Here is a 25,825-nt window from a genome sequence, read left to right on the forward strand (position 1 = left end):
AAAAAAAAAAAAAAAAAAAAAAAAAAAAAAAAAAAAAAAGACAATTCTAATAATGCGAGGAATGAAATGGATGGGAGAAGTGGAATTCAGAAGGGATGCCAGGAGGCACCTAGAGCAACCCAAACATGAGGAAATGATGATCTAGGGGTGGCAGTGAGAATGGAAATGAAATGCTTCTTCTGGAAAAATACTGTTAAAGAAAAACACATGAAATACTGGCCAAAGGGATTGAAGGGATGAACCAATCAAAAGTTCTGGTGTTTCTGCCTCAAGAAAAAGAAGCTTAATAGAACTGCTAACAGAAATCTGGTAGCTGGGAAGGAAAAGCAGATTTGGTCAGGAGGTAATGAGTTCAGCTCATGTGATAGGAAGGCATTCAGTGAAGATGCCCTCTAACCAGCTGCAAGCCCAGAACTAAAAATCTGAACTAGAGTTAGATAACTGATCTGTGAAGGGGACTCCTAGAGTCCATTCTCTCCAAAAAAGAGTCTCCCAAGGGTACTCAGGGTGTCAGAGTGGTTTTATACATTACTTCCTTCTGTACTAGAAAAGGACTCCCTCCCATAATTGGGAGAATGAAACAATGGTATTTACAACCAAGAATCATCTGCAGAGAAATTTATTCTTTTAGTTCTTTTACATGTAATCTTGGAGGACAGATGATAAGAATGATAAAATCATATGGCAATGGCTTCAACAAAAGAGCATTCTGCCTAGCCTGTCTGTTGTGCTTATAACTTCTTCCCACCATTCTCTTCCAGCTATATTCGTTTTAGTATGACATCATACAAACATATCATTATGCATCATCTCAGCTCTCAACAATCTGGATCAGCATACAGCTCTCAGGATTCATAAAACATGCAACAAAATGCCTAAGTTATACCATCTACAAGAAAATGGATCATTGAAAGTGCCATTATTTCTCTTTGGCTGAGCAAAAAAGCATGACAATTAACAAATGCCAAGAGTATAGAGTAATTCAGTTGGGTATGACATGTAAAAAAGCCAAAGATCATTTATTGAACTGCAATTTCGATACCAGTTTTTTATTGAAAGGTCTTAATAAAGCACCAAAGAAACATTACTGTGGCAGTATCTGAAGTCCACCAGTATCCAATCACAAGATGGAGAGTTGCAGGAGCCTGACAAGTACGGAAGGTGTGACAATCTAGGTGAGCTTCCAAGTAATTAGTGAGCTATTGAGTATAGCTCACCTGAGCTATTGAGTAACTAGCACATGTGACAGGGAAAGTAAATGCGTGTGCATCAACTTTCTGTAAATTAGGCATACCAAACATAGGGTATGTGCAAAGTACTTTATATCATCATAATCAGCTGGACTTAGAGCCGATAATCTAGAAACACTGGCCTAAAGTAAATGCCCAGGTATCTGCGCTATCTTTAATCTGAGATTAATTACCTTCTTCCTTCAAAAACATATCTCTTGAAACTTTGCCCTTATTTAACATAATCTTTTGTGAATGTGTATGAATTTTTACTGTAGCTCTTAGATGAGCTTTGGAAATTCTGAAAGGAGAAGGAGAGACGTACAGGGCAAGAACAGAGACAGAAGGAACTAGTAATCATGTAGTGTTGCCATGTAAAAGACAAATAACATTTTTAGCAAGTAAGCCCAAAATCTTTCATGGGACACACTTATACTAAAAGTTTATTCACTGTTTTTCTGAAATTTGAATTTAGGTGGGAAACTGCACTTTTATTTGCTGAATGTGGCAACCCAGCGGAATTTTCCAGGTCTTCCTTTCCCGAAGCTACACTGTCATACAAACATGGATACAGGTTAGTTTGCCCAAGCCATAACGGCTGCAACATAAACAACTCTCTTAAGAGTTACTAATGAGGAAAACCAAAACAAAACAAAACAAAACAAAAGCCAAAAATAAACTATCAAGTTGCATAAATTCTTAAATGAAAACAAAATTCATAACTCAAACCTTTGTTGGTGGCTGGTCAGGAATGCAATTAATTCGTTCCAATTCATTTACCACTGGACATTCAGCAGAAACAGGAGTGGTACCAGATGTTCCACGATCTGGGGTACTAACTGTCCCAGGATGTGTGGAACCAATTGTACTCCCAACTGGAGTACCAGTTGTCCCAGGATCTGGGGCTAGACCAAAAGCAAACATAAAATGCCATCAGACAAGTTTAATTTCACATACATTCAATAGTTCTCAACACCTCCAATTAACTCCACTACTGAGTGGGTGTCACGCTGATGACCTCAAAATTTGTACATTCACTTTATAAAATGTCACTTTGATCCTACAGACTGTATTTACTTCTGGTGTATCTCTATATCATGTCCTTCTACTCCCAACTCCCTCCCCTACAAGATAGTACGCACAAGAGCAAGGACTCCACCTTTAAACTAGAAGCTCATGAAGGTGAGAACCACCCTTCCTTTACTCTAGAAGTCAGTAAACTATGGCCTTCAGGCCAAATTAAGTTGAATCCTGGTTTATAAACAAAGCATTACTGGAACATTACACACATGCACACTACACATTATACACATTACATACTCGTTTGTTTTTAGCTGCTTTGTGCTGCAATAGCAAAATTAAGTCATAATGGCAGAGTCTGTATGTCCCACAAAATCTAAAATATTTACTATTGGTCCTTTACAGTAAAGTCTGCAGACCTGTGATCTGATCCTTTACTTCCAACCTTAGCAGCAAGGGCACACAGAACATGTGCAGTCTAAGTGCCATCCTAGTCACAGTAACTTCAACTTTGCTTGCCAAGTCAACAGTCAATCCCTGAGACAAAGAATGCTTCTGAGCAATGCCGTTTTTCTGTAAATACAAAGTCCTATATGACAAAAGATGTAAAGGGAGCCCACCAGTCTAAAAACTGACAGCTAGGACTTACCTAAGAACTAGAGAACTTTGATTTCCGATTTAAAAACCACTAAATTGAAAAGGTATTTTTATTGTATCCTAAAATAAGAGGTGAGCATTCTTAAAGGTACTCTGCAATAAATTAATAATTATATCAAAACAAAACAGTTAGGCTTTTGATTGGTTTTCTTTTCATTGGGGGTTTCAAATTCAAATTGTGCCAATGTCTGCATAATGGTTTTGGTCACATCCTCAGATTCACATAATTTTAAGAGTTGAGCAATCTTTGGGTTTTTCTACAAGAAGTACAAATTGTTGTGACCAGGGATGGGGCAGGAGGGGCAGAGAAGCCACAGGTTGACACTTGATTGCCTGGTTCTCCTAGGAAATTGCACCTAGATGAATCAGATAAAAAATCATGGATAACTCAGCATAATCCAGCTCATTTTGGGGATATAAAAATTCAATAAACAAAAAAACTTTGGTTATATGGGTATCTTCATAAGTCCATGAAAAATATGTATTATGAAAAAACTATGTATAAATCTCAAATATTTTTGGTACTAAAATAAGCTCACAGTAAATTGTTACAACATGTCTGAATAGGACCTAGCTTGAGGCATTAGAAAAGATAAGACATCAATTTGAAAAGGGCACCTATCAGAACAACATAAATTCTGCTAAAATTGAAGCAAGAACAAACATCAAATTTACGGAGAAGCTTGAGTGGAAAAATGGTGAAATCACTGATACTTACAAAAAGTTTATGGGGACGATGCCCCCAAAGAAATCAGCAGTTTACAAAGGAATAACTCATTTTAAGAAGGGCCGATATAATATTGAAGATGAAGCCCACAGAAGCAGACCATCCACATCCATTTGTGAAGAAAAAAATTAATTTTGTCGTGCCCTAATGTAGATGACTGACAAATAACAGCAGAAATAATAGTCAAAACCATAGACATCTCAGTTGGTTCCGTTTACACAATTCTGACTGAAAAATTAAAGTTGAGCACACTTTCTACTCTACGGATGCCAAAACTGTTGCATCCAGATCAGCTGCAAACAAGAGCAGAACCTTAAATGGAAATTTTGAACAAGTGAGGATCAAGATCCTCAAGTATTTCTTCCAAGAGTTGTAACAGGAGAGGAACATGGCTTTACCAGTACGAGCCTGAAGACAAAGCAATGGCTCCCAAGAGGGGAAAGTGGCCCAGTCACAGCAAAAGCAGACCAGTCAAGAACAAAGGTCATGCAACAGTTTTTTGGGATGCTCAAGGCATTTTACTTGTTGACTTTCTGGAGGGCCAAAGAGCAGTAACATATGCGTATTATGGGAGTATTTTGAGAAAGTTAGTCAAAGCTTTAGCAGAAAAATGCCCAGGAAAGTTTCATAGAGAGTCCTTCTCCACCACCACAAAGATCCTGTTCATTTCATCATCAAACAAGGGCAATTTTCCAAGAGTTTCAATGGGAAATCTTTAGGCATCCATGTTATGATTCTTATTTGGCTTCTTTTGACTTATTTTAGTTTCCTAATCTTAAAAAAATCTGTAAAAGATACTTATTTTTTTTTTTCAGTTAATAATGTAAAAAGTACTTCAATAAGAAGGTTAAATTCCTAGGACCCTCAGTTCTTTATGAATAAACTAAATGGCTGGTATCATCTTTTACAAAACGTCCTGAACTTGATGGAGCTCACATTGAGAAAAAAGGTTTATTTTTTATCTTTCTTTCTATTTTTCCACAAATTTTTTGAAGTCTCTCATATACTCACTTGCTTGCCTTTCACATGAAGGTATCGTTAATTACTATTGTAAGCAGAATTAAAGTCATTTAGTGAAATTTGAAAAATATATTTAAAATGTTAATTATGGAATCCTGCAATGCATTAATTAAGAAATCAAAGAATCAGAACTTAAACCTACAATGAATACCTACTGAGCTGCCCAAAACACATAGAACACTCACATATAACAGCCCCCCAACAAACACACACACATGAGTATGAAAGCATTACTTTCCTGCCATTGATGAAGGTTTGCTCTAAAAAGAATAATATATGGAAAGAGCCCCAGAGTTACTCCTTACCTGTTGATTTCAGTGACTCTTTGGCTAAAAGCACAATTAGAACAACACTGATGATAAACACCACAAGCAGAAGAACACTGAGCACAAGCTCCAAAGTAGTAAATTTTTTCAGCTTTTTTCTTGCCATCTCTAAAAAATAAGAGAAAAAAAATTTAGATTTCAATTTGATTTACTATATGACTAGTAAGATTTTCAATGGAAAAGTTCAAATGTATAGAATCAATACTATAACAAACTTCTCAGGCATCCATTATCTAAATTTAAAAATTATCAACTCATGGCTGATTCATTTTGTCTTTATTCTTGCCCACTTTTCTCCCTGCCCATGAATTATTTTGAAGCAAATCTCAGGTCTCATATCCTTTAATCTGAAAATGTTCAGTATATTTCTTTAAAAGATAAGAAATTTTGCAAAAGACAAAAATATTGTCATACCTAAAATATGTTTACAATAATTCTTTGCTATCGTCAAATATCTAGTCAATTTTGATGATACTGATTCCTCCAATCCTTGAGCATGGGATGTTTTACAATTTGTGTCATCTACAATTTATTTCATCAGTGTTTTATAGTTGTCTGTAGAGATCCTTCACCTCCTTGGTCAAATGTGTTATTAGGTATTTTATTTTATTTTTATTGTAAATGGGATTGAGTTCTTGATTTGGTTCTCAGCTTGTTATTGGTGTATGGAAATGCTGCTAATTTTTGTACATTGATTTTTGCGTCCTGAAACTTTACTTAAGTCATTTATTAAATCCAGGAGTCTTTCGGAGGGTTTAGTTTTCTAGGCATAAGATTATATCATCAATGAACAGAGATAATTTGACTTCCCCTTTTCCAATTTGGATATCTGTTATTTTCTTCTATTGCCTGATTGCTGTAGCTAGGACTTCCAGTACTATGCTGAATATGAGTGGTGACAATGGGTATCCTTGTCTTGTTCCTGTTATTAGGGGGAGTGCTTTCAATTGTACTGAACTTTTCCCTGTTCAGTATGATTTTGGCTATGGGTTTGTCATACATGGCTTTCATTATTTTGAGGTATAGTCCTTCTATGCCAAGTTTGTTAAGAGTTTTTTCATGAAGGAATGCTGAATTTTATCAAATACTTGGAGGACTGCCTTGTGTTTTCTAGAATAAATTACTCCAATTCTAGTCTTTCTTGCCAGGACTGTCTCCACTATCTCACATTCCAAAGAGCTTCATAAGAAATCCTATAAAATTAAACTTGCTTGTTAAATTCCATAAAGATTAATAATCTCTCATGCCTGATATAATTAAATTAACTAATAAACCAAAGAGTCACTGATAAGGAGTTAGAATGTCTATCAAAGTTATGATATCTCCTCTTTGTTGGATGCAAATAGTTGTGAGATGTCAGATTGCTCTCTATAATAATATTTAAATTTTTTCCAAGTGTTTATTAACACATATGTTAGACACTATGAAGAATGTGACAACAAATTGCTGGTCAAACTATAAACACCCTATGCTCAATGAAGACTTGGCAACAACTATAAAAATTACTCATAGTCATTACCCAGCAATTGCATTTATAGAAATTCATCCCATAAATACATTTACACATTTGGGAATATACACACACACAAATAAAGGTTTTTCATCACGGCATTACATGTAATAGCAAAAGATTGAGGACAGTGTAAATATTCATAGAGACAGTACTCAATAAATATGTGAAATAAAATATAATTCAATGTTATTTAAAATAATGAGATGGCAGGTGTTTTTAATTTCACAAATTTTTGATACTCCTCTCTTCAAGAGGTAAGCTGAGTTTCCACCACCCCACCCTTTGAGGATGAGCCAGATTTAGTGACATACTTTCAATAGATAGAATATGGAGAAGGGATGGCATCTAACTTCCAAGACTATGCATTACAGCTTCCTCCTTGCTCTTTCTTTTAGATCATTTCCTGAAGAAACCAGTTACCATGCCATAACACTCAAGCAGGACTTTGGAAATTTCTAGCAAAGAACTGAGGTCTTCTGCTAAGAGCCATCTGAGTAAGCTCCCTTGAAAGCAACCCTCCATCCCCATTCAAGCCTTCACATGACGGCAGTCCTGGCTGACATCTTGTCCAGACTCATGAGAGACCCTGAATCAGGACCACTCAGCTAACCCACTCCCATATTTCTGACCTACATAAATTAAGAGATAATAAATGTTTGTTGCTTCAAACTACAAAATTGTAAGGTAATTTGTTACCCTGAAATAGGTAACTAATATGCACACATAAATATGACTTTTAAATAAAATACCATTAACATTTTTTAAAAGACTTCCTTGCCACTTATCAATAGTCCTTTTGCTCCATATATTCAAATATGGTTATTTCCTCTATGGAACAATATCTATTTTCTAGCTATACAAGAGAAAGATTTCCTTAAACCTTAAAAAAAAATCTCCAGAATTATCAGATTGACCTTACTTCCCGCATTATAGAACACTTGATGGTGAAGCCTCCTACCTCAGTTAGGAATGCAATTGAAGGAAAACTAAGATCAAGAAAAATGGCAAGGGGCAAATAAAAAAGGAAATAATTTAAATAGGGTTAAGTGCTTTTGAAAGAATTAAGTGCTCTTAAAAATGTTTTTTAAAAAGCTGCTACTTGGCAATCTGTCCTTAATCTTTGACTATTATTTTTGTATAGCACAAATATCTAATTGTGCAATTTTAATGTTAATGATAATAATGGTTAACAGTAATTGAGTAGATATCCTAAGAGGTTTCCATAATTTGTCAAATGCAATTTTTAAAACAACTGCAAGTTAATTATGGCTACTATCCTCACTTACAGATGAAAAAATTAAGCTTCAGAAACATCAAATAACTTGCCTGATGTCATACAGCTGATAAGGAACAAAGCCATAATTTGAACACTGCCCTTTGGACTCCACAGCCAGGGCTTTTAACCATTACTCTATATCCTATGCTACAATGCCCCACAGTATACACGAGCTTGGCCTTTCTGTGAGATTGTAGTTTTATCAAATAAAACCATATTAAGTTTACGACACACACCACTGTTTTAAATTATCTGGGAGACCTAGAAAAATCTACTGATGTGTCTTATTTGTCACATTTATTCATCATCAAGTTATCCAAGCTATATCTCTGGAAGAAAGAAATCTGCTTGCAGTTTATTCATTCATGAATTATTTATTAAGTCCCTACAGTGCCAAGCATCCTTTCAAAAACTGTCTATACAGCTATGATCAAAACAGATAAAAATCCCTGCCTTCATGAAACTTAGTTCTTGTGGGTAGCAAAAAAAGACAATAAACAAAATAAATAAATATATAGTAGGTTATACTGTTTAAGAACTATGGAGAGGCCGGGCGCGGTGGCTCACGCCTGTAATCCCAGCACTTTGGGAGGCCGAGGCGGGCGGATCACGAGGTCAAGAGATCGAGACCATCCTGGTCAACATGGTGAAACCCCGTCTCTACTAAAAATACAAAAATTCAGCTGGGCATGGTGGCGCGTGCCTGTAATCCCAGCTACTCAGGAGGCTGAGGCAGGAGAATTGCCTGAACCCAGGAGGCGGAGGTTGCGGTGAGCCGAGATCGCGCCATTGCCCTCCAGCCTGGGTAACAAGAGCGAAACTCCGTCTCAAGAAAAAAAAAAAAAAAAAAAAAGAACTATGGAGAAAAAGTTGGGCGGGGAGGGAGTGAGGAATGTTGGGGTAAGGGTTGCAATTTTAATTAGGTTGGTCAGAAAAAAAATCTTACTGAAATGTAAGAATTATTACTATATATATATAGGAATGCTTTTACACTGTTGGTGGGAGTGTAAATTAGTTCAACCATTGTGGAAGGCAGTGTGGTGATTCCTCAAGGATCTAGAACCAGAAATCCAATTTGACCCAACAATCTCATTATTGGGTATATACCCCCAAAATTATAAATCATTCTATTATAAAGATCCATGCACATATATGTTTATTTTAGCACTATTTACAATAGCAAAGACTTGGAACCAATGCAAATGACCATCAGTGATAGACTGGATAAAGAAAACGTGACACATACACACCATGGCATACTATGTAGCCATAAAAAAGATTGAGTTCATGTCCTTTTCAGGGACATGGATGAAGCTGGAAGCCATCATTCTCAGCAAACTAACACAGGAACAGAAAACAAAACGCCACATGTTATTACTCATAAGTGGGAGTTGAACAGTGGAACATAGGGACACAGGAAGGGGAACATCACATACCAGGGCCTGTCAGGGGATGAAAGGCAAAAGGAGGGAAAGGATTAGGACAAATACCTAATGCATATAGGGCTTAAAACCTAGATGATGGGTTGATAGGTCCAGTAAACCACCAGGGCCCATGTATACCTATGTAACAAACCTGCCTGTTCTGCACATGTATCCCAGAACTTAAAGTAAATTTTTAAAAAAGAGGTTGGGCACAGTGGCTCATACCTGTAATCCCAGCACTTTGGGAGGCCAAGGTGGGTGGATCACCTGAGGTAAGGAGTTTGAGACCAGCCTGCCCAACATATTGGGCAGTCCCTACTACATAGTGAAACCCTGTCTCTACTAAAAATACAAAAAAAATAGCTGGGCATGGTGGCAGGCACCTGTAATCCCAGCTACTCCAGAGGCTGAGGCAGGAGAATCACTTCAACCCAGGAAGCAGAGGTTGCAGTGAGCCAAGATTGCACCATTGCACTCCAGCCTGGGCAACAAGAGTGAAACTCCATCTCAAACAAAAACAAAAACAAACAAATAAAAAAAAAAAAAAAAAAAATTATAATATATACATATCATGCAAAATCAATAGAAATTTTTTTCTTCTTGAATTATTTCATATACGAATAATTGTCAAAGCTCATTGTCCTGGTATTGTTATAGTTCTTTAGGCAAAGTAGACAGATAAACCACATGGGGGCCTAAATTATTTAAATGGCTATCTAAATTAATTTGGAAAAACTGGATATTTGTCCTCTTTGCAGTATTATAGCCATTGTTTGATTTGTATATGGAGGTCTAAGCCATTCTTTTAAAATCCTTTAAAATCATTTGCTAACACAAGGCATGAGATCTAGTGGAAAAGAAGATTCATTGTAGATAGATCAAGAACAACTTGCAAAGAAGACCCCGGCAAGTCATGGCCATTCATCAAAAATGCTGGGCAGGCCAAGTGCAGTGGCTCACACCTGTAATCCTAGCACTTTCAGAAGCCAAGGCAGGTGGATCACAGGTCAAGAGATCGAGACAATCCTGGCCAACGTGGTGAAACCTCATCTCTACTAAAAATACAAAAATTAGCTGGATGTGGTAGAGCGTGCCTATAGTCCCAGCTACTCAGGAGGCTGATGCAGGAGAATTGCTTGAACCCAGGAGGCAGAAGTTGCAATGAGCCGAGATCGTGCCACTGCACTCCAGCCTGGCAACAGAGTGAGACTCCATCTCAAAAAAAAAATTGCTGGGCAATATTTAGTGGGTTGGTCTATCATGTCCCAGCTGCTTATGAAGGAAAAAGGTAGCTAATAAATGGCTTTTTTTTTTTTTGCAAGTCTGATCACATCCAAAGTGAGAAAACTAAGAGTCAGCTCTGACCCTAACCAGCTGTGTAACCTCGGAAAAACCACTTAACCCCTTTGGGACTTAGTTTCCCCATCTGATCTGCAAAGGGATCATCTCTAGGAGACAGCTAACTCCTCCTTTAGCCTAGCACCAAGGTGTACAAATGCTTATATTTTTCATGACATTCCACAGCTCCCACCTGAACCAATTTTAAATGGAAAATTTCTTCTTCTACTTCGATTCCATGCTTATAGAACAAGTTTTATAGTAATTTTATAGCTCATTAAAACTTATTTGTGAGGGAATGCCTGATAATAAAAAATAATCATTGACATCTTGTGAAAGTGAGTGAAATACCAATTAACGGTCTTAAATTTAGTACACCACTTCATTTGGTCCCTGGTAGCACAGGGACCTACCCAGTACAACAAACCAAAGACTTCCTCCATCTCACCCCCTCTTTGCACGCCTACAGACATACACTTACCGTCCCATACCAGGACACAGACTGTAGACAGTTTGGATATTGGGAGGTCCTGCTTGTCCAGCAAAGCCACTGATCAGATCCTGCATCAAGAACCTACTGATACCCTTTTTCAGGGAGACCCATGGGAATTAGTCTCAACTTATCTCTCTTTCCCCAAGTGTAACTCTCCCTTCCCATCTCTGTAACCAGTCAGAAGAGAAATGAATACATGTGTCTAGCTAGACTCTAGCAACTAGTAAGGATCCAACTTTTTTTTTTTAATTTTATCATTGAGGGCCAACAACAATCCATCACCACCTCCTCTTCCCATGGGCACTTCCATTCTACTCCACACATGACTGCCAGGACGAATACCCTACCTGTCTCTTTACGACCTCCTTCCAGATTCTGCAGGGAGACTCCCCTACCCTCAATGCACACCACCTCATAAATGCATCCCAATATTTTACATACACACGCCCTCAGACTATTCCCTAAAATTATTTGGCAATTGATCAACAGAGTCACCAAACTCACAAGCATAGTGATAGAGTTCTCAGTTTTCTGACTATAATTGGTTCGCCAATGGCCTTTTCTCAATCACGACTCCATATCCTTTCAGAAGGAATATCTCAAAATAGGAAGGAAAATCTCACTCCCAAATTCGAACTCCTTTTATTCATTTCCCTTACCTCATTTCCAGAATCTGGATTTCTGCCTGCTACCTCAACCTATTAAATAATTCATCACACCTCACACAGAAACACACACAAACACACAGGTGTTGCTACAATCAGGCTTATAGATCCAGCCTTAGTTCAGAGGAATATACACACACTAAGAAAAAAAGTTAAATGAGAAGAATTTTGTTCCATGTGTGTGCATGTGCATAATTTTTTGATTTATTGTTGGTATTGTTTATCCTTGTCTGTGTTTAACAAATTAACAAGGGTATTTTGACTAAAAGAGATCCACACCAATTCACACACACTTGTAGACACACATACATGAACCCAAGGTTCACAAACATACCTCATTACCTCCTGCAGCCGCTCCCTCTCTGCCTGAAGGATGGCTTAGCAATAAAAGCAAAGGAGCACAGTCCACCAAAGCAACCAAAGCCCTGGTAACTATTTACTGACCTATCATGAAAATGTTAATGGATTTCAAATGCAAATGAATGTCCAGATTTATCTCCAGGATTAGAATTTTTAGTTAATTAGTAATCATGGTCTTGCTCTAAGAAGGACATCCCTAAGACTTTGGAAGGAAAAGCCACCCCTCATGATTGATCCACTTCATCCCCTCCAGGTACTGAATGGTTATTATGTGGTGGGGATACTCAGTTTGCCTGGTAAGAGAACACAGACACAGTTTGTAAACTTGTAGATGATAAAAGCAAAAAGTAAAAAAAGACCAGTAAAACTGCCCTGGTCTCTTGCAGTGACTCCTAATTTCTCAGGAACCCACTGACATTTAGTAGCACAATCTGATGATTGTGATGAAAGGAAATTGTTTTAAAAATAGTTTTCTTCTTTCTCACCCCTAAAAAAAGTGTCCTTAAGCTTGTTTGCAGTATGGAAATCCTTTAATAGTCTGGTGACTCTTGAACTGCCTCTGCAGAATTATAAATAAGAAAAATCTAACTTGACTGATTCCATCTTGCTTCCAGCCTCCCAGGCTAAATTGGGTTTTCTGGGGGCAGGTGGAGGGGAGGGGGGTTGTGTGGTTGGCTTTTTGCTTATTCTAGTACAAAGGCCAAGGTAACTATGCGAGGGATTTAGTTTATAGTTAAACTTGGAATCAAGGGAAAATGATCCCCCTTTTGCCTGGAGCTTAAACCGGCATTCATGAGGCAAGGTTGGAATTACGGTAGGGGCTTGGACTTTGCTAAAGAATAAGCATAAACAATCTCCTGCCATGGCTTAGTTTGTTTTTCTATAAGTTGCTTACTGCTCCAGAGTCACATAATCAGTGTCACAAAATTTTTAACTTCCCCAGCAACCAAAGATAGCGTCACTGCATTGGTCTGTTTTCACACTGCTATAAAGGTATACCTGAGAGAGTTTTAGTTGGCTCACAGTTCCCGCAAGGCCGGGGAGGCCTCTGGAAACCATCATGGTGGAAGGGGAAGCAGGCATGTCCTATATGGCGGCAGGTGAGAGACAGCAAGCAAGAGCAGGGAAAACTGCTTTATGAAACCATGAGATCTCATGAGAATTCACTCACTATCATGAGAACAACTGTCCCCATGATCCAATCACCTCCCACCTGGTCCCTCCCTTGACACGTGGGGGCTATGGGAATTACAATTCAAGATGAGATTTGGGTTTGGACACAAAGCCTAACCATATCAATCACTATAGTGAAACTTAAATAACTGGTATTTTAGATATTTGTCAGCATTTCAGTAGACCAAGGGACACCAGCTAGTCTTGAGACCCCCCACACATACACACCCTTCCTGGGAACTGACTCAGCTGCACAAAGAGAGTTTTAGGTGCTCCTGTGATTTCATCCCCCACCAATCAATTGTACCAGTTTCCCAGCCCCGTGCCCAACAAAGTACCCTTTAAAAACCTTAGTCTTTGAATCCTGGGGGAGATGGGTTTGAGAAATTTCTCCCTGTCTTGTTTGGCCAGCCCTGTGAGTATTAAACTCTCTATTTGCTGTACTGCCTGCTGTTCCACTGATCTTTTTGGGGGGAAGTGGACAAGAAGAACCCACTGAGTTAAGATACGCTTATAAACCTCTCTTAGAATTAATTTTTAGGCCAGGCACAGTGCTCATGCCTGTAATCCCAACACTTTGGGAGGCTGAGGTGGGTAGATCACTTGAGGCCAGGAGTTCAAGACAAGCCTGGCCAACATGGTGAAACTGCATCTCTACTAAAGATGCAAAAATTAGTTGGTTATGGTGGCATGTGCCTGTAAGCCCAGCTACTCAGGAGGCTGAGGCAGGAGAATCGCTTGAACCTGGGAGGCAGAGGTTGCAGTAAGCCAAGATACAAAGAAAATCAATTACATTGAAATGCAGTTACTATAATATTTTTTAAATTACAGTTTGTGCCTCTTTAATGATATACTAACAATAAAGCAACATGTCTAACAGCGATTGCAATTTGGAAACGAGGTAAGCATAAAAATATTTTGAGATTGTTTTAAATATATGATGTGAAAGTAACTGTGACCTCTCTTGAAACCAAAAAGTCATAGGTACTACTAACGCCACTGTAGTTTGCAACATAACTTTAAATTTCAATTCAAATCAAAGATATGTAAATATTTTCCCCTTCCAAGTTCACAGGCTTTCAGAATTATAGCGACAAACCCCAGATATTACTAAGCGGACCTTCCTCCAAGTAGGGCAGAGGTCCCCCCTCTGTGATATTCCAAGTGTTACCTGTGAGCCTGTGGTTGCCAGCTTCCAAAGAAATAAGCACAGAAATTGAAGACACGTGTTGAGAGGCTTGCATTAAAATTTGACAGAATTATTTCATGTCATTGATCTTGATAATTAAAAAATGGAACTTATATCTGTATATGCTGGGTTTTTTATGGGTTTTTTTTTTTTAGTAATTTAGTTTTAATTTTACAAAAGCCTCAGTATGTGATATATCAGAAATTTTTAAACAATTGCTGTTTTACCACACATAATTTAAAAAGCCCTGCTCACCTAGTGCTCTTTCTAGGCATTCGTCTTTATGGACTAGCAAAAATTTGGGAAAAAAGAAACTGGTCCAAGGGACTTAAATTTATAAACCATATATGTCACCTGAAAAATATGAACAAAAGTCACTATCTCTTATCACAGTCATTTCATAGTAGATATACACAATCGAAATTAAATCAATTTATCTCTTTTGAAAAGTTTACTTCCTTATCCTTACTTTTCTTACTTCATCAACCATCTGAACACTGACTACCATGGAAACAATGACTTACTGTGTTTCTTTGGCATCATGGAATCAAATAATTTAGAGCTAAAAGAGGAAAGAAAGGAAGACTAACATGCACGGAGGCTGGCTGAGTGCCAAGACCTCGGGTTTGGAGCAGGGGCTCATAGCTATAATCCTAGCACTTTGGGAAGCCAAGACAAGAAGATCACTTGAGCCCAGGAGTTGAAGGCCAGCCTGGGCAACAGAAGGAGAACCTATCTCTACAAAAAATAAAAAATCAGCTGGGTGTGGTGGCCCACACTTATAGTCCCAGCTACTTGAGAGGTTGAAGGGGGAGGATCGCCTGAGCCTGGAGGACAAGGCTGCAGTGAGTTATGATCATGCCACTGCAGTCCAGCTTGGGTAACAGAGTGAGAGCCTACCTCAATAAAAATGAATAAATAAAAACAAGATCTGTGCCTAAATGAGCTCACTAAATGAGCTCACTGATGTTCACAATGGTCCCAAGGCAGTGAGTGTCTAATCCAAATGCACATCCACCAAGCTCCTAGGACATGTGAGTTGAATTGTTTGGTATTTCCCTTAAAGAACTTTAAGAATCACTAAGCACAGCCTCCTTGTTTACAGAAGAGGAAGTTAAGACCCAGGAATATGAGGTTTGTGTGAGTGGTGACTCAGAGTTCCAGATCCGATTGTGCCAGACTGAATGTGAAGCCCAGGTCTGCTTATTAGCTGGGGGAGTTTAAACAGCTAAGTTTCTGATCCTCTAACTTAAATGAAGATTAAGTTACCTATCCAGTAAATTTATAAACTATGTGAGTTTTATAAACAGACAAAATAATGTGAGTTTAAAAACTTGATGTTACTTAGTAAATACTCAATAAGTGTCAGTTACAATTATTATGATTATTATGCATTTGCCACAGTTGTGACAAGAGCTCAGACCCTGAATCCCCAATCCAAGGCCCATTCAAACATGCCAGTCTCTCATTCCACCCTCAATCAGAATTCTGAACACAGCAGGTAGTCATTTGTGAGGGTTCAGTCAGGATGGTTGGAAAGATTGTAAAATTATAGAATATAATCACAAGCCTTCTTAGAAGGCTGAGAAGTTTGCATAGTTTCAGTAGAAGTTTTGGCTGAACGCAGTTTAATCCCCTTTACCTTTAGTTGATAAAGAAAAGCAAATAACTAGGGAATGTGGGAGAGTTTATCTGAATGCTGGAGAGGCTGTGGAGAAACAGGAATGCTTTTACACTGTTGGTGGGAGTGTAAATTAGTTTAACTTCTGTGGAAAACAGTGTGGCGATTCCTCCAGGATCTAGAAATAGAAAAACCATTTGACCCAGCAATCCCATTACCGGGTATATACCCAAAGTATTATAAATCATTCTATTATAAAGACACATACACGTGTATGTTTATTGCAGCACTATTCATGATAGCAAAGACTTGGAACCAACCCATTGCCCATCAATAATATACTGGATAAAGAAAATGTGGCACATATGCACTATGGAATACTATGCAGCCATAAAAAAAGGATGCATTCATGTGCTTTGCAGGGACATGGATGAAGCTGGAAACCATCATTCTCAGCAAACTGACACAAGAACAGAAAACCAAACACCGCATGTTCTGACTCTTAAGTGGGTATTGAACAATGAGAACACATGGACACAGGGAGTGGACCATCACACACCCAGGCCTGTCAGGGGGTGGGGGGCTAGGGGAGGGATATCGTGGGTGGGGGGACAGGAAAGGGAAAGCATTAGGATAAATACCTAATGTAGATGACAGGGTGATGGATGTAGCAAAGCACTATGGCACATGTATACCTATGTAACAAACCTGCATGTTCTACACATGTACACCAGAATTTAAAGTATATTTAAAAAAAAAAAAAAACAGAAAAAAAGAATATATTGTTCTGTTTTACAGGTGTGCATTCCCCAAAGTGCTCAGAGGAGTACTGGCCACTCCTTAAGTCTCTGCCCACAATTTCCTCAAACTCCCTGTCAAAGACAGACCCACATGAAGAGCCCAATCTGACTGCTGAGTTCAGAAGGGACAGATGAGGTCCAGTGTACATTCTTCATTTTCCTACATGGAACATGAGTTCATGTGTTCTCCCTTCCTGGAATAAAATCCTTATAGAAAATAATAATTTTATCTGTGTGGATTTTACCGATAATTAGCTGTGGGTGGATTAGGTGTCCCTAAAAGCATCCCTTTAGTTTGAAATTGTCAAATATAAGATTTCATTCAAGATAAATCATTTTTTGGAGAGTATTTTCATGTTAAATCTTCAGATGATTTAATATAAAAATTTGGGGAATTTTTCATAAAAACTGACGAATTTTGGAAAATTTGGAGAATGCACTTTAGGGGTTCACAGCCCCAATCCAGCAGCAGGAGGATCACTTGAGCCCAGGAGTTTGAGGCTGCAGAGAGCTATAATAGCACCACTGCACTCCAGCTGGGCAACATAGCAAGACCCTGTCCCTAATAATAAAAAGAAAAAAGAAGAACATGGAGTTTCAAATCAAACTAGCCTGGGCTTAAATATGAAGTCCTCTACTTACTTTCTGCAGAACTTGGATAGTCATTTAAATTTTCTGAAGCTCAACTGCCTTATCTGGAAATTGGGGATGATCATGTGTACTTCATAGTGTTATTTTGAGCCTACGCTGACATAAGTACCTGACATCCAATGTCAGCTTCCCAACTCCTCCTCAACCAGTCTTTTCTGAAAATGAAATAATATCCAGCAAGCAGTATCATTAGCTTAAATTCTATTAAGAACTATTCCTCCAATGCCTCAACCCTTAGGAATAGCCACACTAAACAGTCAACACATCCCACACTGAACTGATTCCACAGGCCAGTGGAGAAAAACCACTACTACAAAACTCTCTCTCTCTCTCTCTCTCTCTCTCATACTCACACACACTCACAAGCACATGGCATTTACACCCCCTCCCTATCAAAATGATTTCTCACAGTCTCCATAGCCTACAAACTTTAAATTTTACCTCTGTTTTTATTGCAGCCAAGTTGTTTTCCTTCTTTTGTCCTATATAAAAGCCCTTAACATCACATGCCACCTGCAAAGGGAAGAAAATGAATTAGCTGGAGTAGGAGTAATGTATCTGCCCAGAAATGTTCAGAGGAAGGTGAAAGCAGAAACAACTTACAAGGGACATTACAGCATTTCCTTGTCTTGTGAAATGTCTATTACTTAGCAGCTTTACACTGTCTTCTATTCCTTTCCTCTCCACCACCACAGAACAGATGCACACACAGGTATGAGTACAGAGAGAATTTTAGGAATAGCACAATACCTAGTATTCACATAAAACCTTACATTTGGCCAGTGAGGCGGCTCATGCCTGTAATCCCAGCACTTTGGGTGGGTGAGGTGGGTGGATCACGAGGTCAGGGATTCGAGACCAGCCTGGCTGACACGGTGAAACCCCATCTCTACTAAAAATACAAAAATTAGCTGGGCATGGTGGCAGGTGCCTGTAATCCCTGCTACTCAGGAGGCTGAGACAGGAGAATCCCTTGACCTCGGGAGGCAGAGATTGCAGTGAGCTGAGATCGCGCCACTGCACTCTAGCCTGGGAGACAGAGCAAGCCTCTGTCTAAAAAATAAATAAATAAGACTTTACATTGTGTGATACTTTACAGTTTTCAGAATACCTTTTTTTAATTCATTTTTTTAGACAATTCTGCTCTGTCGCCCAGGCTAAAGTGCAGTGGTGTGATCTCGGCTCACCGCACCCTCCTCTTCCTGGGTTCTAGCAATTCTCCCAACTCAGCCTCCTGAGTAGCTGGGATTACAGGCATGCACCATCACACCCAGATAATTTTTGTATTTTTAGTAGAGACAGGCTGGTTTTGAACTCCTTCTCAGGTCATCCACCCACCTTGACCTTCCAAAGTACAGAAACTAAAGGTGTGAGTCACTGCACCCAGCCCCAGAGTACTTTAATCTGTACTACCTCATTGATTACAACAATCTTTTAAGATAGGGCAGTATTTTTAATGCCCATGTATAAATGAGGAAACAGATACTAAGAGGAATGAGTTGCTAAAGGTCACTCATATAGTGATGGAGTTGAACTCACACTAATTTAATTTCAGTTCAGGAATTCAATGTTCATAGGGTTTTAAATCAGTAAATATGGAAAATGGTTTTTTCAGACTTAATATCTGTTCATTCATTCAACAAATTCAAAGAGGATTTCCCACCAAGTCTCCCACATGGGAATCCCTCAAATCCTGTCAGTTGTCAAATTCTACCATCCTTACCTCAGAGATGGCTATTTCTCTTTAAACTCAAATCTTGTTCTAGAAACCCCCATCATTTCCTCCCTGGCCACCTTCCATACCTCACTGACACCTGCATGGTCCACTTCTGTGAAGGAAGATCAACATCACCCCAACCCTCTGATCATAGCGAGTGAACCAGTACTGAACAGATGACCCAACCTCGTCCAGACTGATTCACCCTCCCAAAAATGTGGATTTGAGACACATTTTTGGGAGGGTCACAAAATGGTCCCTGCTAGCCCTGCTATGACAGGTTCAGGTTGTCTTCCATTGCCCAGTATAAACAAATATCTCCACCAAAAATGTCTAATCATAGTCTAACCAATAAGCAAAAAGTTATCCTCCTGTTATCTGCATTTTTCTGGCTTTTACAACCACCTGCAAGTGTGGAACCTCCAAATCTCCAAAAGTCCCTCCCAATTGATGGACATCTCCATTGAATTTTGTTTTTTAGATGAGGGTACATGTACCCTAGGAGGTATGTGGTAGCATACTGAGAGGTTCATAATGCACTTTCTTGGAAGTTCCATTTTAGTTCAAGATTGTTGGAAAATAGTAAGTCACTTCAATCAATATTTTGAATTGCTAAAATTGTGGCAGTATAATGTAACAGTATGAAAATGTATACACAATTGTTTCGCAACCTCAAACACTAAGTTCTACAGAAATTTTCCCCTATAATGAGCCACTGGTAGGTATGTTTCCCTTCAGTCCCCTACCCCAAGGGAAAAATGTGTAAAGAATTCCATAGGAAATGTCCTAAATTCACAAACAATGTGTTATGGCCAGGTATAGTCTCTGTCATGTTTTCTGTCTTCTCTGGTTCAGCATCCTTCCTCTAGGTACCTCCCCTCTCCTAGCCTGCTCGCTGGAAATTGCCATGTCCACACTGTCTCTGGGTATGGCCTGAGCACCCGTGTCTGCAGAAAGAGGAAGAAGCCTCTAAGTGCCAGTGCTACACATGTTCTCTTACATGAAATCTGCCAGAAAGAAGCACAAAAAGGCTGTCATCCAATGGCTTAGAACTCTGTCAGCTTTTATGTAAAATCTCCTTACCCTTAGCTCATGTTTATGAACCAAACAAAACTTAAAGAGGGGTCCAGAGGTACCTCAAAAGGAGTCCCCACCCACAGATCCCTGCTGAGAAAAGTGATCTTATGTCCCTAATCACAAGGTTCCATGCTGGCATTAAAGATGCCGGGACAGGCCACACACAGTGGCTCCTGCCTGGAATCTCAGCACGTTGGGAGGCCAAGGAAGGTGGATCACAAGGTCAGAAGATTGAGACCATCCTGGCCAACACAGTGAAACCACATTTCTACTAAAAATACAAAAAATTAGCCAGGCATGGTGTTACGTGCCTGTAATCCCAGCTACTCGGGAGGCTGAGGCAGGAGAATCACTTGAACTAAGGAGGCGGCATTTGCAGTGAGTTGAGATTGCACCACTGCACTCCAGCCTGGGTGACAGAGCGAGACTCCCTCTCAAAAAAAAATATATATATATACATATATGCTGGGACCAGGGATGGGCACCTAACCTAAAGACAGCCAATCCTAAAATTGGCCTATAACTCAGGAAGTGCCCCACTGGGTGACCCACTCAACCACTCAGGTTCTCTTTTTTCAGTGTAAGACACAGAGAGAATTGCTAGCAGGATCAATCAGTAGCAAGAACAAAATGAAAAAATAGAAAAACAGAAATAAAAATTGTGTGAGAGAATCTTTAACCACATGTTCTCATACCATTATCACTCTGCCAACCTCCCTGTAACAAATACGTGTGGACAAAAACAATATGCCTTAAAATGTAGGAAGTAAAGACAGCTTTTCTTTGGTTTCCTCTGTTGCACTTCTTGTTTCCCACCTCTTCTTGACAAGCAAACGTAGACAAGAAGCAGGCTGCCCTTCTCTCCATTCCACCCTTGGCTTCACATGTTTAGATGGGCAATTAGACCCAAGATCCTTCTTGCAGGCAAGTTTGCTCTTCTTTCTCTCTTTCTCCAAATAGTAAGTAATTCTCTCTCTCTCTCTCTCTCTCTCCCTCCCTCCCTCCCTCCCTCTTACTTCTCCTCTCCCTCTCTCCACTCTTGCGCATTCTGGTCCCAAGGTATAGGTTTCATACTGGATAAGTTAGTAATTGCATTCAGCTTCCAGTATTAATGTTCCAAGCATTGTGGCTTAAGGACATAAGAGTTTCCCATTATCAAGTAATGATAAGGCTGGAAGAGAGTAGTTGCTGGTATAGTTTCAGCCATCAAGGATTTCAGAGTGAAACCTTTGAGATTATCTTGGCTTTTCCCTTATGGTTAGAGTCCAACAATACATTCAAGTTCAGACACAGAAAAAGGAAAAAGCAACAAGGGCTTTCTATGAAATTCCATCCAATTACTTTTTCTTGTGTCATTTGGACATTCCTATTTGAAAGAAGGATGAGATTTGTAGTTTTTTAAGTTAGAAATACTGACCTGCCTAAGAAACACAGAAGTTCCATTGATAATGGAGAGACTACTGCATGGGCAATTAATTGGTAGTATCTACCCTGGAAAGAATGGCAAGTTGGATATGTGGATTCTACCTGGGCCTACTGCTTGCTTCAACCCAACTGGTACCAGGGCTTTGCAGCGAGAGCTGTTGGGTGCTGCTGTCACATTTAAAAGAGTAATACCCATATTACACACCCTTTCATTGCTGTTCTTCTCATGTCACAGGAATAACAGGCAGAGCTGGATTTGGGAATTCCTGGGACTCTTGGCACCATACCAGACAAAAGCATCAAAGCCCTTCTTCAATTTCTAACAAGAGTCTGAATCTCACTGACAGTGGAACATTCAAGTAAATGGCAATTAACTCCTAGTGCTAAAAAAAAAAAAAAAAGAAAAGAAAAAAAACATGGATCCTGAATAAAGTTTCACCACCCAAGTGATGTTTAATCTCTGTGAAATGTGGCTCATTGCTGAAGTCCTGGAAAATCTCTTTCTCTGTATATCCCAGTAGTTGTCAAACCTGAGTGTGCATCAGAATCACCTGAATGGCTTGTTAGAACACAGAGTCATGAACACCTTCAGAGGTGTTTATTCAATAGGTCAGGGGCCTTGCATTTCTAACAAGTTCCCCAGTGATCCTGGTCTCCCTAGTGTGGGGTACCTTAAACCTCGAGAACTATTGATGTAGCTTATAAAAATCCATATTACTGGAGCTCACCTAAATGAATCTTGACTGCTTGCAGCCAAAAGGGCCTACTTCATAAACTGTTCTTTGGATTCCGACAGAAGTCCATAGGACTGGAACAGAGGTCAAGGCCTCATGGCAAACACCATGTTCACCAGAACAAAAAACTGCCTACACTTTGGTGCCTACAGTTTTGTTACTGGATCATTTCACTACCTAATTTTTTCTTCTCTTAGGATGGGTGCTCTCCAGAATGCTATACAATGCAGGCTTTGATCTTCAGTGCAGAAAACATGTTAGACTCCCAGGAGGCCAGATGTGGTGGCTCACATCTTTTATCCCAGCACTTTGGAAGGCTGAGGCGGGCAGATAGCTTGAGCTCAGGAGTTTGAGATCAGCCTGGGCAACATGATGAAACCCTGTCTCTACAAAAAATACAAAAATTAGCTGGACATAGAGGCATGTGCCTGTAGTCCCAGGTACTTTGGAGGCTGAGGTGGGAAAATGGCATGAGACAAAAGCTGTAGTGAGCTGAGATCACACCACTGCACTCTAGCCTGTGCAGCAGACTGAGTCCCTGTCTCATAAAAAAAAAAAAAAAGAATTAAAAAAGAATCCCAGGAGTGAATTCTTCTAGATTTAAGCAGGGCCAATATACCTACATTCATAAGAAAGCAAGATTGGTCAAACCATTACTTTGGATTTAAAGTGAATGGCCAAATAAATGAACAAAAATCTAATTATTTGCCATACACAATAGGGAGTGAAAAAATAACAATACATAATCCCTGCTCAGTATAACTGAGGATACACATGTAAACAAATGCATATTTTAATACATATGGTAAATGCTACAACAGTGCTAGGGACAAAGTATAATGGAAGCAAAGGAGATACAGGCAGCCTGCAGGAAGGGAGTAAAGGAAGACATCATCCCAGATCCACCTGAAAAAATTCTGAGGAATTTCCTTCTACGCTCCAGGGCTCTAACTTTACTAATAGCTATGTTAACCTGTTGCGAAGATCCACCTGTTCTTTCAACGAACCTAGCGAGATTTTCCCCCACTCCTTTCCCTTACCAGAACAGTGGCCTCCTGAGGTGGAAACCTATCCAGACTCAATTTTTCTCTCTCCTGGGAATGGAATAACCTATCACTCGCTTCACAAGAGCAAATGCACTCCCCCTGCCCACGGGGAAAAAAAAAAAAAAGAAAGAAAGAAAAGAAAAAAGCTCAAATAGGGCTGAGGATGGGGAAAAAAATGTTACCACGCATCTTATCAAAGGAAGGGTATCTGCTCCAGCCTGAAACCTAGATTGGGAGTTAGGCTTAGAGAAAGGAGCGTCAAAGGTGAAATCAGAATACCTGTGGTCGGAATCCTACCTCCTCACTAGTTTACCTTGGCCAAGATATTTAACTATTTAACCTTCCCGAAACCACTTTCTCATCACAGTGGAAATATCATTACATTCTTCGCAGGGCAACTGTGAGAATCAAGGAAATTCAACCTACCATAACGCAGTAAATGGAGTGTAAAATTTTTCAATTGCTTGAGATATGAGACCATGTTACTGTTTAAGTGGCTGAAGTGAGGATGAACCGCGAGCCTGACAGGAATTCCGGGCCTCGCAGTGGTCTGGCGCCACCTGGTGGGAGATGTTAAACAGCGATCGGAAGACTCGGTCCTGGAGGAGCTGGAACGTCCTGTAAAAAGCTGACGTCCATTGCTTTGCCTGATTATTTGGGGAGATGGGAGGTGCAGAGACTCCTCCTAGGACTCTGCGCGTCCTGGGGGCAAGTTGTCTGTTCTTTCTCACCTGTCTAGCTGTCCTAGGAATTCCGGCAGCGGGCAGAACAGGAGAGAGCCAAGCATGGGGAATGGGAGATAGCCAATCACGGGGGAAGACGGGAGCTAACCAATCACGGGCGGAGAGGAGGGGGAAGAACGGGAGATAGCCAATCACGGGGTGGGGGTGGGCCGGAGATAGCGAATCACGGGGTGGGGAAGGACAAGAGATAGCCAATTACAGGGGCAGGGAAATGGTAGCTAGCCAATCACGGGTCACTTTCTATTGTAATCACACAGTAGTGGAAGCAGTTGCCCTGGCCCTGAGCACAGTCTCACCTGTGGCTACAAGCCAGCCATCAGGGCCTCCCCTTTCCCCGTGAAAGCACCGAGCTCCTTCCTGCCTCATCACCTTTCTGGGTGCCATTTCATGTTTTGAGTTCTGTTGATTATGGTCACTGCTTGTATTTTCTGACACTACCCCAATCGTCTGTTTCCTGTCCATTGTTTCTCCCCCAACATTGTTTCTTACAGTTAACTCTACAATCTGAAGTCATCTAGTGGTGTTTTTCCCCTAAAGTAAGGTATGGCTTACTTTAAGCTTTATGGTTTTACTTTAAGGCTCTGCTCTTTCAGTTCCTCTAATACCCCTTTGTTTACCAGTGTGTCCTCAGTGCCCATTACAACAGCTGGAATATATTTTGTTCTTAATAAACATATATTGGTATGTCCATTTCTCTAGTCATTGGAAACATCTAAGCAAGGTATTTTAAGGGAATGGGGTTTGATATTACTAGTAATAATGTTCTTCTGTCAAGCTGATGAAGAGCAACTTTTAAAAATCAATCCAAAGAATGTAATTCCAGTCTCCAAAAATAAGTGGCAGCAAAAGTCTAAACACAAGTTTACATAGGTTAAGAATTTTTAACATGTTTAGTTGCAAATTCCAGGGACTAAGATTTTTTTATTACATCTGATTAATTTTGTATTCCTGCCACTGCTCTTACTAGCATTGCAGTTGACTTTATTGTTTTTAGTTTCCTGAGTAAACCATTTTTCAAAAAATAGCCAATTTCTAAGGACTATCTACAAAGAAGATTGTTTAGATAATCCCAAACACTGTGTATACCTAAGTCAAATGGAGGGGGAATTATCAATGAAGGTTTGTGTTACCATTCTCTGAAAGAGCCCTCGATTATTGAAAGATTAAGTTGGGATTTGGTGTTCCAAGAAATAACATAAAGTACTTTATTTTTATATAAAAGGTTATAATCTTGTTATAAATGGCTCTAACTGTACAGTTTTATATCACTGCTTGTGCAGTGGAGCACATTTCTACATAGACTTTTTAGGGAAGCAAACATCTTTTCTAAACACCTTTAATGCAATACCGCCACCTGGTGTGGTGAAGGCAAGGAGAAAATTAGCTTCAGTTGAAAGTGCAGAACTGCCCGTGTTTGACATTCTGTAAGCATGAATGACCCAAATGAAGTGATCGCAAACACAATGAATTAAATACAACTGCTACATCATGACGCACAAATAAAGACTATATAACTATCTGCATATGAACAGTTCAGAATAAAACAAGAGCGAACATCTTTAGTAATCACTGACTTATGTCATTACTAATGATAAGGAGCT

At 39.5% G+C, this 25,825-nt stretch overlaps 1 protein-coding gene across 4 annotated transcripts in view; it reads right to left on the minus strand.

Moving 5' to 3' along the window:
* Positions 1–24,236, minus strand: part of MGAM (maltase-glucoamylase) — a 65,903-nt gene extending 41,667 nt beyond the window's left edge. The window contains exons 1-5 of one of the 4 annotated variants that reach the window (XM_032275789.1): positions 24,213–24,236; positions 17,924–17,995; positions 12,023–12,132; positions 4,959–5,087; positions 1,959–2,134 (exon numbers count right to left, since the gene is read on the minus strand). In XM_032275789.1, coding sequence (XP_032131680.1) covers positions 1,959–2,134; positions 4,959–5,085 — 303 coding nt within the window. In that variant the 5' untranslated portion in view covers positions 5,086–5,087; positions 12,023–12,132; positions 17,924–17,995; positions 24,213–24,236. Of the gene's footprint in view, positions 1–1,958; positions 2,135–4,958; positions 5,088–12,022; positions 12,133–17,923; positions 18,061–24,212 lie in introns of those variants that run through there. The other 3 variants (XM_032275791.1, XM_032275790.1, XM_032275788.1) reach the window with 3 other exon arrangements.
* Positions 24,237–25,825: the final 1,589 nt, after the last annotated feature.

This window comes from Sapajus apella, unplaced genomic scaffold (assembly GCF_009761245.1).
Source record: "Sapajus apella isolate SASKATOON/1434 unplaced genomic scaffold, GSC_monkey_1.0 scaffold7, whole genome shotgun sequence".
In the NCBI taxonomy this organism is placed as follows: domain Eukaryota; kingdom Metazoa; phylum Chordata; class Mammalia; order Primates; family Cebidae; genus Sapajus; species Sapajus apella.